The 18,510-nt window shown below is 41.9% G+C and overlaps 1 protein-coding gene and 1 long non-coding RNA gene across 4 annotated transcripts in view; one reads left to right on the forward strand and one right to left on the reverse strand.

Moving 5' to 3' along the window:
• WDR48 (WD repeat domain 48) overlaps nucleotides 1–16,752 on the reverse strand; it is a 50,710-nt gene extending 33,958 nt beyond the window's left edge. Inside the window, exon 1 of one of the 3 annotated variants that reach the window (XM_007500658.3) lies at nucleotides 16,559–16,752. In XM_007500658.3, coding sequence (XP_007500720.1) covers nucleotides 16,559–16,606 — 48 coding nt within the window. In that variant the 5' untranslated portion in view covers nucleotides 16,607–16,752. The remainder of the gene's footprint in view (nucleotides 1–16,558) is intronic. The other 2 variants (XM_056804220.1, XM_007500659.3) reach the window with 2 other exon arrangements.
• Nucleotides 16,753–17,402: 650 nt separating this feature from the next.
• LOC107649726 (uncharacterized) lies at nucleotides 17,403–18,216 on the forward strand. Its single transcript, XR_008913315.1, has 2 exons — nucleotides 17,403–17,846; nucleotides 18,050–18,216. It is a non-coding gene; the product is annotated as an uncharacterized LOC107649726 (long non-coding RNA).
• Nucleotides 18,217–18,510: the final 294 nt, after the last annotated feature.

Consider the following 18,510-nt stretch of genomic DNA (forward strand, 5'->3'; position numbering starts at 1 on the left):
CCTGTTCTCTAGACTCATCAAACTCTCTGGGCTGCCTGCCTATTTCTACTTCCTTTACATTCAGACTCAATATGGACAATTTGATTGCTGTCCACTAACTGGCCACTCCCCTGGTTTCATGGACCCCCAGGATTTTCCATATCAACATTGTATTCTATAAATGGCAAACCTCCACCACTGAAACTTCTGTCATCTCATTCCACTTATCTGCTCTTAGGTTGAGTATGGTGAGGAAAGTCCACCCAATCTAGCTCTTAGCTATAAACTAAGTCCCTTAAGGACTGCTACATTAGCAATCCTTGCAGCTGATACTTACTGATTCCATATTTTGTGTCCTAGAGGGACAGATTGACTGGAACACTACCAATCACTCACTCATCCAGGATCTGAGGTAGGATTTGAACCAGTGGCCTTCCTAACCCCAAGCCCAATGTTCTGCCAACTCACTACCCCACATTGAATCTCTCAAGGTAAACAGTAAGCATATACTCTGTGCAAAGTAAATAATAAAATGCCATTTCATTAAAAATATTCTAGAATTTATAACCATATTAGTTCGGAATGAACTCTGCTCAGAGAGATACTGAGATTTTCGGTGGATAGGAAGAAGAAGCTTCTCTGCTTCACAACCTATCTTTTTTCAGGGCATGATTTCTAGGCCCATTTGAAGCCTGGTTCCCTGGTTTGCTCCAGCTTTATCAGGGTCCTTAGGCAAATACTCTAGTGTTATTTTGGACCACTGCCTCACTCATTCTAACACTATACTTCTATTAAGATCACACTAAGATCAAATTAGCTTGTCTAGGATATAATGATATACTGCTGACTCCTACTGAATTTGCAATCTGTTAAAAATCTCAAGGTCCCTTTTACATAACCTGTGATATAGCCACATTTCTCCAGATCTCTATAATTGCAACTGACATTGATACCAAGTGTAGTTGTGAGAGGCTATTTCTTGAAGCTCTCTGCTTCACTTCCCCACCCCCCCCCCCCCACCTTTAGAACAGGGGCCCCTAATATGGCACCAGGGATTCTTTTCCTTTTATGGAGAACTTACTTTGCTATGCTTGGGATTACCCCGGTAGCCCTTGGTACTTTATTTTGTACATTCAACAACATGATTCAGAGAAGTCAAGTCTGACTCCAGGCTGCCCCCTGGGAGATAGTCATTGATACACAAACACAAAAAAAAAATGGTTGAGTGAGAAGACTTCCATTTCAGAGGTCAATTGGAAGTGCTGTTATGGTAGATCTGAGGAGGAGGAGTGGATGGGGCCAAATGGGAATTACTTCCCCTTTCTGGGTGCTCTGCTTTAAAAATGTGGTCTCAAATCCCATGAGCTTTGTTTGGTTGCCATGTCAACATGCTTGCCTTACACTGAGCTCAAAGGCCACTATGGGATCAAGGACTTTTTCACATAATCCATGAACAGGCCACATACCTATCCTTTCCTTGACTTGGATAGCTATTGTTTGCTTCCTTATCATGGTGCATTAGTGACCCCAGATTCATCAGGGCTTTTTAAAACTTTTACATTTTTATTTTTACTGTTTTTCCATAATAGACCACACTTTTGCAGTCATAAACTGATTAAAATTAAGGATTTATGTCTTGTTTGCTTTATTACTGACAAAAAGGATTTGGCAGAGCAAAACCCAGCTTTAAAGCCTTTCCTAGAGCAAAATTTCTTTCATGTACATGTTAGAATCACATATAACCTGGCCTTAGACACTTAATAGCTATATGATCCTGGTCAAGTCACTTAGCCTCTGCCTGCCTTAGTTTCCTCACTTGTAAAATAGGGCCAACACTAGCATCAACCTCATAGGGTTGCTGTGAAGATCAAATGAAATATCTGTAAAGCATTTTGCAAACTTTAAAACAAAAATTCTATTATCATCATGTATTACTATTATTATCATCCTTTTTATTATCATTATCATATAGGACTCCTTTGCCAGCCGAGTCCATAGAGTAAATTTTGATTATCAATATTAGGCAAGGCATGAGAAAAAGAAATATGATCACTAAAATTCACCAGTGTCATGGTAGATGTCCTGGGCAGAATCTAAATGGAAGGGAATTCTATAGGGTGAGGCAGTTGAGGAAATTGAGGAGATTAGGACAGCAAATAGTTAACTGTGGTAACTGAGAGAACCACATTGCCTCCTTCTTGTAACTCAATTCTGGAGTTAGCTCAGTTCCCTTTCTATTCAATTATAGGTACAGTCCAACTTGTCTTGTGGGAAAACTTTATTCAATTGTGGCAATTGGAAGAAAATCTTATTACATTGTCTGAACTTAGAACCACCTCTTCCTGGTGTTTAGAGATCCTTAACTGAGGACCCAAGTTATGCTGACCAGAAATCTGGTCAGATCCAAAGATTGATACAAGGAGTTTTCCCACAATTGTATATCTCAAGCAACCTGTCTTATCTGAAAACTGGTCCTATACTAACCAATCAGTTAGTATCTCCTTGATCCTTTGATTGTTTATAGATACTTGGGGAGAACTGGACATTACCTTCTGATTTCTGGGAATTAGACCTGTTTGCTCTTCTCCTCCCAACTTGAAAAGTCTCTAAATCTTTCCTTCAATTAGAAATCAGATTACCTAATTTTGCATTTTCCCTTTTAATTCATTTGCCTTATCTGATTAGTTTTAGTATATAAAAATCTATCTTTCTCTGTATTCGGGGTCTAGTCCTAAGTTGAGGAAGGGGTCTGGCCTTGATTTGTCAGGCAACTGGTAGGTACTGCTTAATAAAATTATATGCTTGGAAGATCAAACCTTTGTTTCCTCACTCATTTCATCTTTCACCTGTCACATGATCCATATGCTCTGGTCTATGGATGACATTGTGTTGAAGATATTAAGCTCAGGAATACTACAGAACCCACAAATGAGATTCACAAGAACTCAAAAGAGTTCAAGCCTAATAAGCCACACAGAAAAGACCAAGTGGATGAACAAGTTCCTTTGCCCAGTCTGACAAAAAGCTCATTGCTTTTAATTCTTCAGTGTAGCTCTCAAATAGGCACTAAACTTGGAGTGGGTCCCAGAGCTGAATATGAGCAAGAAAAAGATTGATTTGCAGTTAGAAAAGTGTCTGGCAATGTTTTCAATGATTACAAGCCATTCCCTGAACAAAATTTTCTTTCTGATTTAATTTCATAAACATTCATTAAGTGCCACTCTAAGGCAGATACCCTCCTAGGCACTGAGAATACAAAGAGAAAAATTCAGTCCTGGCTTCTACTGGGGAGAGGGAGAGAGAGAGGAGAAGGGGGGGGGGGGGGAAGGGGGAGAGGGAGAGAGATAACAAAAATAACTAGGAGAGAGGAGAGGAAGGCTGGGCTATTAGAAAGGTTTTTGTGGAAGTGGGACCTATAGGAGCTATGAAGGATGATGAGGATTCTGGGAGACATCTTAGTGACAAGAAGGAACAGAATAGGGTCAAAGACAGACTCTCATGATACTGCTAAAAAAGGGCAAGAGTACAACCACTAAGTTAACTGTTATTCAACAAATCAGCAACTTATTTTCTGTTTCTTAAAGAATCACAGACTCCCATACAATACTAAAAAGAACCTCAAATAATGGGTTCTAGTTTAGATTCTAGGCAAAGTGTTAATCTATGTACATCACCCCCTACTAATGGCCAATCAGTTTGAAGATTTCCAGGAATGGAAAATTTATTACCTACCAAATCTGCCCCTTTGTATTTTCCACTCAGTGGTCACCAATTCTGGGGCCAACCAAAACCAGTCTAAAAATTTTCCCATATGACATTTCTATATACTAAAGATACCATATTTTCCTCTAAGTTTCTCTTCTTGAAGCTACATATTCCCAGTTCCTTCAGCCAATCCTAGTATGGCACTGATTTCATCTTTCTGACCATCCTGACCAATCTCCTCTGGCTAGATTAGCAATGTTGCATCCAGAAATGAAAAGAATACTAGAGCTATGGTTTGACTAGGACTGACAGGGGAATTCTAATATAACCTTGTTCTAAATGAACTGCATCTACTAATATAGCCTGATGAGACTGTATTCCTTTTTTAAGGGGTACTATGTAATAATGTGGACTCATAAGGAAGCCACAGTGTATTAAAGTCTCTAAGGTCCTTTCTATATAAACTGACACCCCCCCCCCCTTTACACTTATCCCTAGTAAATTTCAACTCATTAGATTTAGAACATTATTCCAATTCCATTTTATTCTTTAAGATTTCTCCTTCTAGGTCTAAAGATGTTGATCTGATTACTCCACCCACCAAACATTTACTACATGCTACACTCAGAGAATCTTTGCTAAGTGCTGGACGTATAAAGATTGTCGGATGAATGTGAGATCTGGAGCCTTATAAATAGGAGTTGTTGTATCCTGCCACCATGCTAATATAGGGTAGAGAAAAAATGACTGGATATTTTAGTGGGCTGCAAATTCAATCTGAGTCCAAAGTATGGGATGGTGGCCAGAGGAGCTCATTTGATCTTGGGCTCCATTAACAGAAGTATCAAGTTTAGAATGGAGGGTGATATTCTCACTGAATTCTACCCTCCTCTCAAGTTATATTGAGAGTATTGTTCCACATTCTGGCTGCTATAATGACACAGTTCGAGGGGGCCCAAGAAGACTGCTTAGGTTGGTGAAGGAACTATACCTGAGAGAATTGCATATATATGACCCAGAGGATTGAAGACTCAAGAGTGTTTGAAAACTCAAGTTTATTAGGATGACCATCACATGTAAAAAAGGTTTAATCTTATTTTGCTTGATCCTAGAGGGCAAAAGCAGAGCAGAAAATAGGAGACACAGAGGGAAATTTCAACTAAAATAAGGAAAAACCTCTTAAAAATTCGAGCTATTTAAAAGCAGAACCTACATATGGTGACTTCTTAGTTTCTGAAGGGCTTCAGATGAAAGGTAGATGGCTACTTGCTGGCGATTCATGCTTTGGGTATGGACTGGACTAGATGATCTTTGAAGTCCCTTTTGACTCTAAGATTCCATTTTTTAAAAACCCAAGAAACAAGATTTTACATTCTTTATAGCTACCTATCATTCTGGCTTGGTTGAAATCATTTTTCGATTATATCATTTGAGAGGTAGGTTATCTCCTTGCAATTGGCTTTGTATTGCTTGTAAACTTGGTGAATATGCCATCTTCAATCTTTATCCAAATCATTGATAAACATATAGTCAGGTCAAGTCCAAGGTCCTATGGCATCTCATGGGAGATCTCTCTCCTAGTTCCTTTTTTTACATTAAAAATTATTCAGGAAGGCTAGTGGTTCAGCCAGTTCTAAGGCTTCTGAACTCTAGCACTTTTCAGCCCATATCTATAAATTATTCATAAGGTATCATGGCATCATCAAACAACTTCTTGAAGTTTTGTGCACTAGAAGAAGGGATTCTTAACCTGGTGTCCCTTAGCATAATATATATATATGAACTATTTTAATATAATTGGTTTCACGGTGGATAGAATTCTGGATCTGGTGGCAAGAAGTACTGAGTTCAAATTCTGTATTAGATAATCACTAGTTTTGTGACCCATGGCAAGTAAATAGTAACTGCCTCAGTTTCCATATTTAAGAAATGGAGATAATAATGGCACTTAACTCCCAGGACTGTTGTGGGGATCAAATGAAATAAAGTGCTTCACAAGCCCTAAAATAAATGCTCCCATTATTACTTTATAAATCTATGGATTTAAAAACATTATTCTAAGGAAGAATGCAGAGGTTTCACTAGACTGCCAATGAGGTGAGACCTTGGATACAAAAAAAGGTGAAGAATCTTTGGCCTAAAGCATTCCCCTTCTACTAGTTTATTAGGCCTGCCTGTTATAATAGAAAATTGATTTTCTTGGGCATGACTTAAAAAAACCCCAAACAATCTTACCTTCTGTCTTAGAATCAATACTAAGTATTAGTTCCAAGGCAGAAGAGCCAGGCAATTGGGGTTAAGTTATTTGCCCCGGGCCACATAACTAAGTGTCTAAGGCCATTTTTGAGCCCAGGACCTTCATCTCCAGGCCTACCTCTCTATCCCCCTGAGCAACCTAGCTGCCCCATCATGACTTGTTTTTAATGAACTCAGTGTGATTGCTGACTCTCTTTCCAATTAAGAGCTAACAAAGAAGTCACTTAGTGATGTAACCTAGCATTTTTGCTAGGGATCCAACTCTTCCAACACTTTCTGAAAAAGGGGCTAATACTTGCCCATTCCATTCTCCATGATTTCTAAAAATTGCCAATTCTAACTAAGGAGTAATACTTCAAGTTCCTTCAGTGCACTGGGATATAGATCTTCAGGGACAAGTGACTTGAACTCAATAAGGGCAAGGCAGGTTCTCTTGTTTCCCTCTCTTATCTGAGGTTTCAATTTTCTACTAACTATTTTTTTTGCTACTTTTTTTAGTCTGAAGATTTTTCTCCATGATAGAGAAAGAGGAAGAAACACTGGAGCAGAGAAACCAGTTTATATTGCCTTGAGAGAACTAAAACACTTTATGCCTAGCATTTGTTCATTCCAGGCCTTCAGCTTTGATCTTTGATTTCTTTCAAACTTTGTTATGCTTTTATCTGTCTTCTATTACTTGATGTTGCTTCCATCTCTTGTGTATCTTAAACATTTAAATTCAATAAGTTCTTTCATAGTTAAAGGGATCTCTTGAAACACATCTTTATCACTGACCCCCAATCTTCTGTGTCTATACACACGTATGTATAAACTCAACAAACATATTTACATATATGTATGTGTCACGAAAAGTTTGATGACTTTGTTTTTCCCAGTCGTTTCTGAAAATGTCTGATTTTTTGTGATCCCATTTGGGGTGGAGATACCCTGGAGTGGTATGCCATTTCCTTCTCCAGTTCATTTTATAGATGAGGAAACTGAGGCAAAAACAGGGTCAAGAGATTTGCCCAAGGTCACACAGCTAATAGGTATCTGTGGTCATATTTGAACTCAGGAAAAGGAGTCTCTTCCTGACTCCAGGCCCAGGACACAGTAATGCCACTTAGCTGTCCCTACAATACAACAACATTTTATGGCGTTTGTTTTTCCAGGTGATTTCTGGAAATACCCTCCCACAACTCAGTCTCACCATGGAATCTTCCCTTTCAGCAAAGAAAAATCAATTAAGCAAAAGCACACAGTGATTATACTGTTCCATCTTTCCTCATTTCTTCATCAGAATCATTTATGTTGGTTTAATTATCATTTAGTTCTGAGTGCCTATCAACCCTTTATGCCAAATTCCTTTTTCCTTTTCTAGAAATCCAGGCCATGAGAATAAAGTAAGGATGATCATTTTCTTTGCTATCATTTGGTATAGTTCTTGCAATGATAGCAAGAATAAGACAAGAAAAAGAATTTGGAGGTATAATAAAGGCAAAGAGGAGCTAAAATCATCCTATTTGTTGATGACATAAAATGGTTTATAGAATTCTAGGAAAGCAGTAAAGATATTATTAATCAAGAAAGTTGCAAGCTATAAAATGAACCCATAAAAACAAAGCATTTCTACACAATAACATCAAAATCCAAGAGACAATAGAAGGAAATATCATTTAAAATTACATGCATAAAATGCATAAAATATTTGGAGATAAATCTATCAAGGCAAAACATCTGTAGATTAGAAAAAATGCTTTTTAAAGAAATAAAGAACTTTTAAAAAGTAAAAACAAAAAAGCTTAAATAGCTAGAGGAATTGTAAGTGCTCATGATTATTATGGCTGTACCCATATAATATAAATGAAAATACTACTATAAATAAAAATGAAAATATAATTTATTTATTTTAAAAAACCCTTACCTTCTGCCTCAGAATTTTGATTCTAATGTAGAAGGATGGTAAGGGCTAGGCAATGGGGTTTAAGTGACTTGCCCAGGTTTACACAGGTAGGAAGTATCTGAGGCCAGATTTGAACCTAGGACCTCCCATTTCTAGGCCTGCCTCTCAATCCACTGAGGTACCCTGCTGCCCCTATGTAGTTTTAAAGCAAGAGCTTTAAACAAAATATCAAAGGGATAGTTTACAGAAAATTATAAAAGAATTATAAGATTCATATGGAAAAACAAGAGCTCTAGAATGTCAAGGCACATTACTATAAAAAAAGCAAGAATGAAGGAGGAATAGCATTTCTGGATATCAAACTATATTAACCAACATTTATCAAAAACATTTGGTATTGTTTAAAAAATAAGAGAAGTGAATTAATGAGAGACTAAGACAAGGGAAAATCAGAAATCATAGAGCACAATAACCTCCTATAAGGAGGAGGGGGCAGCTGGGTAGCTCAATGGATTGAGCGTCAGGTCTACAGAAGGGAGGTCCTAGGTTCAAATTTGGCTTCAGATACTTCCTAGCTGTATGACCCTGGACAAGTTATCACTTAACCCCACTGCCCAGCCCTTACCATATTCTGCTTTAGAACCAATACATAGTATTGATTCTAAAGTGGAAAGTAAGGCTTTAGATGGGGGAAAAAAGGAGGAGGAGGAGATCATATGCCTTTCACAGCTATGGGAAGATGTATTCTTAACCAGAGATAAAGGCAATTACAAATAATAAAATGGGTATTTTTGATTTTATGAAACTGGAAAAGTTGTGTACAAAAAATTAATTCATTCTGAACAAGAAGGAAAGTGGTGGAATAGGGGAAAAAATCTTTGTATCAAATTTATCTGATAAGGATTTGGCATCCAAGATATATCCACAATAGTAATATATAAACCCAAAAGCCATTTGCCATTTCTCAATATAAGTGGTAAAAGGAAATGAAGATAGGTCACAAAAGAAGTGCAAAATATTAACCATATGAAAGAATGCTACAAATCACAGTACTAAGAGAAATGCAACTCAAAACAAACATGAACTTTCTCATGCCAGCAAATTGGCAAAGATGACAAAAAAAATGGACTAGTCAATATTGGAAGGGTTGTGAAAAGACAAACAATTAGTACATTGTTGGTGGAACTGTATATGCAAACAAAGTGACTTAAAATGCTCAAACCCTTTGACCTAGAGATTCCACTACTAGGCACATATCTTACCAGTAGGTTACTGAGTAAGAAAATCTTCATAAACACCAAAATATTTATAACAGTACTTTTTATAGTAGCAAAGAACTGGAAACAAAGTAGACCTCCATTAACTGAGGAGTGGTAGCAAATTGTAGCACGTGAACATGATGAATTCAGAGAAGAGTAGGGACTTTACATGAACCCATACAAAGTGAAGTCAGCTGAATCAAGAAAACTAAACACCAACTACAATGTAAATGGAAAGAACAATGATCCAAAATAACCAAAGGAGAAAGTATGGTTAGCTTAACTGGCTGAGCTCCTGTAATATTTTAGAGGCTTTAAAGAGTATGGTCCTAAAGCAAAGAGATGAGAAGAGAACCCACTCCCAATGCAGAGGAAGGAAGTCAACAGGCATTGGAACATAGTATACATTTTAAGGTGTTTTTAATAATTGGTTTTGTTGTTTTCCCCCTCACTTTCTGCCTCCTTCCCCACCCCTCTCCTCAGCCTCCTCCCAGAGAAGGCAGAAAGTGGATTTTTGGTTCACTCTATTCTGCATCTGCCCTGCTTTGTTTCAGTTCCTGTGGGGGTACTGGTACTGCCTGGTCTCCCCAATCCCCCTTTTCCTGCCTCCTGTTGTTTACTTGTCTCCCCACCCCCACATTAGATTGTAAGCTTTCTGAGAGCAAAGACTGTTTTTCTTTTTATTAATTTTATTAAAGACTTAGCACAGTGCAGGCACAGAATAAGTGCTTGATAAATATTGACTGGAGTGGTTTGGATATGAGATGGGATTCTGGGAGAGATTAGGGGAGGGACACAGGGAAACCCTAGGCAATGTAAAAACATGGTATCAACAAAAATTTTTTTTAAAGTACAGACCATGAGATCCTACCTGTTCTTTCTTGAAATATGTTCTCCTAAATTCTGGGGTATGTGCCAGACGATGCCTGATTCTCTATTATTTACTTCCTTACACAGTGTTTCATTTCACTAACTAGTTCCTTTTTTTCTTTGTCAGAAACACATCCAGAATAACAATATTCCTGCTCACTTCCTCCTCTACCTTTTGAAAAAGCAAGACTTATATAAGCTCTTCCTACAGCAGAGAGGCTGAATGAAGTCCACACTTTCTTCCCCATCCCCCAGTACAACCACATTTTGCCTCTCAGTCAATTGAGGGATGCCCAAGTTCCTCCTGACCCCTTCACAGCCTTTGAAGTGAAGATCATTGAACTGCATTACCTCAGTCTCATTTCTCAGACACTACTGATCCAAATTCAAAGTTTCCTGTATTGATTGCAGTGCTCTAATGATACAAGTTGAATTCCATTATAAGAAATTCCAAGGGACCATCCAGTCCAGCACTGGTCAGGAAGCATATTCTCCTCTCTTGTTGCCCACAAGCTTTTCCTTTCACAGCAGGAAGGATTTGGTATAACTGGCTGAGCAGACTAGAGCACAAAGGTGATCCTGACATTCCACAAAACAAAGCTAAGTGGGGAAAATGTTACCCAATACTAGCGAAAAGAACTGACTGTAGTACAGAGTAAGATGTCATTTAGAATTCTGATACTGAGTAATTTAAATGAGTAAAAGTGGAAATATAATCAGTTCTTAACCTAGTTCTTAATGCCCATTACAAGCAGTCTTTCAAAAAAGGTTTTTCCTGATACATTAGCTTAGTAGGCTCAAGTATTGATGGCATTGAAAAAATTCTAAGTCCCATCATATACAGTTGGATCAATGTTTCAAATTCAATGGAAAACAGATTTCAACTCCATATAACGATGAGAGCTTGTCTAATGATGGATAAGATTAGTTCACAAAGTAGTGAACTTCCTGTCACTAGATGCATTCAAGCTTCTCTGGCCTTATTTGAATTTCTTCCACCCTTCCTTGGAGTGACAGCTGTCACTGGGGTGGGAGGGGAGCTACAGGGGGGGAGGGGGGAGGAGCTGTCCACTGATCCACCTGAAGAATTCTTTTCTCTAGCTGTGGACTTCAGGCCTAACTATCTCATTTAAGTCAGAGAGGTCTTGAATCTAAGAAATATTATCTCATAAAAATGAAAATGAAAAATTCTATGTAGTGTTCCCCATAAGGTACAAATCTCAATGGAGGTTTTAAGGCAAAGGTTAGATGGTCACTTGCCAGATGTATTATAGGAGAGTCTAGTTCAGGTCCAGGTTGGAATAAAGTACCTTCTAGGTTTGAGATTCTGGGAACTAACAGGAATACTGCAAGGGGGATGGAAGATGGCATTAAGCATAGGTTCAAAATTTTACCTACATACCTTCGATCTGCTTGATTTTGAAGCAAGTCTTCACATCTATTTCCTTCTAAATGAAAATATACATGATCTATACCTAAAGGTTGTTGTAAGGAAACAAAGTGCTATACACATTTTTAAGTTGTAAGTTTTGTAAATTGCATTGGATAGGAAGTTGGATTAGATGGCTTCTCAAGATCCAGCTTAAAATTTAAAAATCTATTCTATGATGTTAAAAAACAAAACAAAGAAAAAGTGATGCCTAAATGACAAAATTCTTCATAATTCAAAAATGCTTACTTTTAACTTGGTTCTGTTTCAGATGCTACAAGTTAAAAATGAGTGATGTTTGTAAACTGTTACTTATGTAAGTATTCTAAAGAACAGTTATTGCTTTGATGTACTAAATACTTGCTGGGGGCCATCAGACCAAAAGAGCACATAGGTGACAGATCAGGAATAAATTACAAGAATTTAAGGAGAATTCACTCTATTTGGAGTACTGTATGAGGTCAAACAGAACGGACCTGGGAGATTATCTGGTCTAATCACTGAAATTTACAGAATGGAAAGTGGGACCTAGAGAAAGGAAGTAATTTGTTTAAGATCACACATGGAATACTATATTCCTCCAACTCTAGACTGTACCTTCCCCTCCCACCTCCCGATCCAGCTCGTATAAAACATGAGGCCTATAATTGGTTATTTTTTCAGATGTTACAATCAACTATATAATTTTTCCCTTTCGAAGAATAATCATTTTAGGGGAGTAGCCTAAATGGGGACGAACACAACCAGTGATTTCTTAAGGTCTTGGTCTTTTATTGAGAAAACTATATAGGCTTTAATTCAAGTTGATACATGTCAGGAGTTAAAGAGTCTTCAAAACTTTCGAACCTTCTAGAACCATGAACAAATCAACACTATCATTACTTTTGGATAGAGTTGTCAATCTATTGCCCTATGGCTCTACTGGCTATCCCTGTAAATTTTCTGGTCTGAAGTGCCCCTCCCTAGCCATCACTCCCTTATGTGTGGTCTTTCAGTGAGAATGTCAATTCCATGAGGTTTGACTGTTCTTTTTTTTTTTTAAACCCTTACCTTCTGTCTTGAAGTCAATACTGTATATTGGCTCCAAGGCAGAAGAGTGGTCAGGGCTAGGCAATGGGGGTCAAGTGACTTGCCCAAGGTCACACAGCTGGGAAGTGTCTGAGGCCAGATTTGAACCTAGGACCTCCAGCCTCTAGGCCTGGCTCTCCATCCACTGAGCCACCCCGCTGCCCCCAGTTTTGACTGTTCTTGTTTTTCCTCTGTGCCTCCCCAGAACTTAGCTCAGAGGTGAGTTAGTACATAAGTATTTAATAAAATGCATATTCATTATTCGATTAACTCATTTAACTAAAGATGACTTTTAGTGGCTCTTTTGGGCAACTCCAGGCTTGGCTGACAAGGCCATAGACATCACTCAGTAGCATCTCTACTCCTTCCTGATCACATATACATCTCCTTATCATACATAGCAAGTGGTCTTCAGTGGTACTAGGACCTCTAAGATGAGGAAACTTCTTTTACCTACCAATACAAGTCAGTACCTTCTTTGAAACATAGGCAGAGTTGCCTGGAGCACTCACTGATTGAGCATGTGATTTTGCCCAGGGTTTCACATCTTTCTTGGCTTAGAGGCCAATTTTCTATGTCACCCTGAATAAGCTATAGAATCATCACCCTGTATCCCAAGATTCTTGTACTGGACTGACTCTCTTTCATGACCTCCATTGTCCACCTACATAGGCCTTTTGTTGTAGATGGCACAGGACACTATCTCCAGTCTCTGTGCTGTCCCCATTCCTGGAGTGCACTCTCTCCTCCCCTCTGCTTCTTGACATCCCTCATTCCCTTCAAACCCCTGCTCTAAATCTACCTTCTACATCAGATGTTTATATGGGGTCCAAAGGTTGCATGTGACCTGAGCACAGCCCAAAGCAGATTAAAATGAAACTGGGAGATATTTAGCAAAATAAATAAAAATGCAACAAAACCTAAATATATTTAAACTAGGTTAACATGCAGCCTACATCTTTATGTGTGGATTGATGGGGAACCCCATTTCTATTGGAGTTAGACACCACTATTCTACATGATCGATGTCCTCCCCAATTATTTTGTATATATTTGCAAACATTTATATGTATATGTTGTTCATTCAGACAGAACGGAAGGTCCTGGAAGACAAGGATGTCTTTATTTTGGCCTCTGTATCTCCAACACCTGGTACACAGTTGGTGCTTAATAAATTACTTAGTGAATGATTAATTCACTCTTGAGACAAAACCCATTTGTAACAGTTGGAGAAGGCATTGTAAAAGTAAACTTTAGAGACCAAACTTTGTAACTGGGCGTGCCCACAATATATCTAACACTATGATTCCAATCAGTTAGAATTTTTATAAAGCAAATTGAGGTAGCACTTCCAAGACCCATCGAGATACCAAATAACAAGAATAGAAAAGTTTTTAAAAATTCCAAAACCAGCAATAGGCCTACTGGCAAATTAACAGGCATTGGTCAGGCATTAAATAGACCAAAAAATTCCACATCCCATAGGATACTGCTTCCTCTTTACCTCCTCCAAGATAATTAACAACATTTCATGTAAAAATTTTGTCATTGAATGCTTTTGAGGTAAAAAATAACAAAATAGACAAGAATAATGGTGATAACTTTTCTTTGAACATTAAATTTTGTTTGAAGTGATTTTTTTTTGCCAAACACTAGTAGTAGATACATAAACATATTCTCAACCTAAAATAGCATCCATATTAATCACACTAAACAAAGCTAGCACACATTTTTTTTAGCATAATGCTATCGGGTTCCCAAAGCAATCTTATGTGCAGACATATTTAGAGTTAGTAAGATGTCACATAAGTTTAATATAATAATACAATGAGAGGAACAATTCCCTTCCTTTATATTTATACCTGTCTAAAGATAAACTTAAATTCTATCTTTTAAGAAAAAGTTCTCTTCCTTCCATTGTTAAATAACAGCCAGTTTGAGCTTTTCTCAGGGGGTTACCTGAAACTATTAAGAGAAATAAGAACAGCTGGCAGCTCAGTGGATCCCGCCAGGCTGGGAGACAAGTCCTGAATTAAAATCTGGTTTCAGACACTTTCTAGCTGTGTGACCCCTGGGAGCAAGTCACTTAATCCCAAGTAGCCCTTACCACTCTTCTGCCTTGAAACCACAGTATGGACTCCAATATAGGAAAAGGGGGGGGGGGAGAGAGGGAGAGAGAGAGAGAGAGAGAGAGAGAGAGAGAGAGACAGAGAGAGAGAGAGAGACAGAGACAGAGACACAGAGAGAGACACACACAGAGAGAGACAGAGACACAGAGATAGAAATAGAGATGGATTCAAGGATTTTTTGTAGGGCCTGGATCTGCTGAGTGATATTAATGTAGGCCACTTTCTAATGTGAGGGTGATCCTACCACTTAACACATGCCAAGATACAATACATTCTGTAGCCCAAATTACTCTTTAATTAATGCTCTAGTAGAGCTGATGTTCTGCATTGTTTTGCTATTTCACTAAAAGTTTCTGTTTTAATTAGGACTCCTTGTCCATTAAAACCCTTGTGATGCATATGTATGTATGAATTGTGTGGGATACCAAAGTAGTCAACAGTGCTTGACCTTCTGGTATGAGAGGTAGCTAGGTAGCCCCAGGTTGTGAGGAAGGCATTCCTGGAAATAGACTCTACGAAGAGAGACCAGGGACACATGGCTGGGTTGGCTGGAGGCAGGGCTCTGTGTACAGGTGGAATGCTCCCTTGAATTCCCAGTCTTGATGCCTAAGGGCTCTCAGTAGCAGTTACAAGGGACTTTATATGATCATCAGCAATTCTGAGAAACCCAGGCCAGTGAACTAAATTTAATACCCTCCAGGGAAATATCACCTAACTTCAGAAATGAAAACACACTTCCACATTTCATCAAAAAGCAAGACCCTAAGGCTGGAACTATCTACAGTTAGGAGAATGCACTTAAAAATAGATAAAACAAGCAAAATGGCCAGACTCCCTCCAAGGCCCTTCCCTAATGTCCCCCATGGTCACCCACGGGTTATCCATACCATACAAAGAAAACCCGCAATCTTAAGCTGAGTAAAAGATGGCAGCCACACGACCTTCATCTCCTTCAGCAAGTCCCATGAGTGGGGTCAAGAAAGTAAGGGGGGGGGGGGGTACGCCAAGACTCGAACAAAAGGCGAACAAGTTCCATCCATCAGGTTCCCCTGGGCATACATGCCAAGTTGTCCCTTGGCCTACTGTGTCACCAGACATAGCTCCACCAGGGGCTGAGAGTCAGGCAGTCAGCTTACAAGGGGGACGGAGGAGAGTTTGGAGATTCTCCGGTAAGAGAGGGAGGCAGAGAATTGAGCGAGGCCCCCGCTGCCGCCCAGAATTGACCAAGAATGAGGAGAGAGGATGCCCAAGCACGCACGCAGACACACACGCAGACGCGCAGTGAAAGGACACAGGGACCTAAGCCCCAAGGGGCTGCCCTTGGGCTGCGATCCTAAAGGGTGGGTTTCGACTCTGTCCTCCGACCAGGCTGGCTGCCCCTTCGAGCCCAACCTGTCCAAGCTTAGGACCCGAGGCGGGAGAAGGAGAAGCAGCAGGGGGAGAAAGCGGATATTCGGCCCCGACTTCCCCTCTCCACCCGCACCCAGGGGCTTCCCAAGGGGTGACAGCTGCCCCCGCGCGACCGGGGGCGAACCGCTCTGGCTACCTCTAGTTCCCGGGTGGGGGCGTTTCTACTCTGGAGGAGGGGGCAGGGCTGGAGACCTCAGGGAGCGCCCCCTCCCCCAGCAGCCCGGGGCGCCCGCGGGTCCGAGGCTGCGGGTGCGGGCTCAGGTCACGGTCGCAGGCGGCCCCGGCCTCGCACCCAACGGTGTACGGGCGGGCGTACGGGAAGGCATCGAGACTGCGGCCTGGCCCCCGGTGCCCGACCCGGGCTCCCCCCCAGCCCTCCCGGTCTTCCGCTGGTAGCGACACGACCGCCGGGCCCAGGCCGGCCTGATTCCGCTCCCGCCTCTCCCCACTTTCCGGCCCCTGCGGCGGCCGCGGCGCTGTGCCGTCGGAGTCGAACCACTGGACTCAGGGAGCCCCCAAGACTGGGGACTGCCCCCGGCGGTCCCAGCACTCCGCCTCCGGCGCCCCTCACCTGCACTTTCCGCCGCCCCGCCGTGTTCTGCCTGTGATGCGCCGCCATCTTGCATGTTGACACTCTGGCGTCACTTCCGGAGGGGGGGGCGGATGTCCCGCCTCCTCCCTGGGGCGGCTTCTCAGGGCCAGGCTGTCTCTCGAGGGCGGCCGCCGGCAGTAGGCGTGATAGGGCGAAGGGATTATCAGCGCCCGGAGCCACGGGGCGGGGCCAGATCGGGGGGAGGAGCCTCGGGGGCGGGCCCCGGCGGGGGGTGGGGCGGGGCCAGGGCGCGGCCGACTGCGAGGCGGAGCTGGGGGGGCGGGGGCAGCGCTGGGCCGAAGGGAATGGGACCCTGGAGAGGTAGTGAGGCCGAGGGGGGCTGCTGGGCCTGCTGGAGAGCAAGTGTAGTAGGGACCAAAGTGTCGGGGAGAGGATATGAGATGGCGCGGGAGTGCTGGGGAGGCGGTGAACGCGAGCCTGTTCTCGGCGGGCGTGGGGAGTTCAGGGACGCGCTGGGGCGGCTGTTGCGGCAGGTGCCCCTGGTGCCCCTTGAGAAGGAACGGGGCGGTGATGGAGCGGGGGATCTTTGAGGCTGAGGGGGCTGCGGAGGGGAAAAGGGGACCCCTTAGGTGTGAGGGGCGGGGGACCTTTAAGATCGGGAGAGCGCAGGTGACCCTGAAAGCTGGGGGGAGAGGGGATCCTTAAGGCTGAAGCGTGGGTCTGTAAGATCGCGGAGGGGATTGGGGGAGTAAGGACTAAGCTGGGAAAGGGGGGCAGGAGTCTTTGGGTGGAAGAGAGGAGCAAAGAAGGGAGCGGGGGGGAGAGAAGAGAGGCCCTAGGGACTTTGGCTCGTGGGCTGGGGCAGGGAAGAGAGAATAGGATTGAAGGATGTTTCAGCTCGGGGTTTAGGAAGAAGAGCTAGACCTTTAGATTGAGAAAGGGGAAGAGCCTCTGAGCCGGGAGGGGGTGGGGTGGGGAGAGGGAGGAAAGGGGGGCCCCCGAGGGGAAGGGGAGGAGAGGCTGAAGTGGAAACCTGCGCTCAGTTTGCCTGAAAGAGGCTGGCACTCTTGGTCACCTCAATGTATTGCCCTTCCCCCCTTTGTGAAGCATCCATCCTCAGACTGACGCCTGGGCAAGGGACATGTCACAAAGGGAGGCAGTGCTTGAATGGCTGGGAGGGAGGCAAATTGGGGTCCTGGGAACCTAATCCATATGATCCAAGGACCTGCATACACTGTGTGTTTATGAGGTCTCTGTCTTCGGGCAGTTTAGAGTTGGGAAGACTTCTAAGCTAGCACACCGGAAGGTAAACTTGACTACAGGGACCACCCTTTTTTTCCGGCCCATGTTTCCAAATGTCTGTTGAATCCAACGTGAAATAATTAGAAAAAAGCCACAAGACTCATTCTCTGATTTTACCTGTGTAGAGCTGCCTTAGGGCTTTAAAGGATTTAGAGCTGAAAGGGATGTTAGAGTTCCTGTAGTCCAACCCTCTCACTTAACCTTTAGAGACACTGAGAATGAGGGTGGTCCTTCCTGTGACGTCACTCCTTGCCAAATGACTTCGATATAGTTACCCCAGCAACTTTCGTGAGGTTGATAAGGCCCCGAAGCCACCTCAGCACACAACTCCAAGAAAACTGGAAGATAATAAATCTGGTCATTTAAAAAAATTATTATTAATTTGCTCTTCTCTTTAAATTCGAAATTAGAGGATGGAGATGTGTTTAAGAAGCAACCATTATGTGCCAGGCACGGGGAGAGGATATGAAACCAAAAGGAACAGGCTCTGCTCTCAAGGGGCACTGTCCAAATCACTCTTTAATTTGTCTATATCTTCTATTTGGGAAGCTCTGTGTGCAGTGGATAGAGCATCAGGCTTGGAATCAGGAGATTTATGAGTTCAAATCTGGCCTCAGACACTAGTTGTGTGACCCTGGATTAGTCACTTAACCCAGCGTGCCTCAGTT

Source organism: Monodelphis domestica, chromosome 7 (genome assembly GCF_027887165.1).
Source record: "Monodelphis domestica isolate mMonDom1 chromosome 7, mMonDom1.pri, whole genome shotgun sequence".
Lineage (NCBI taxonomy): Eukaryota > Metazoa > Chordata > Mammalia > Didelphimorphia > Didelphidae > Monodelphis > Monodelphis domestica.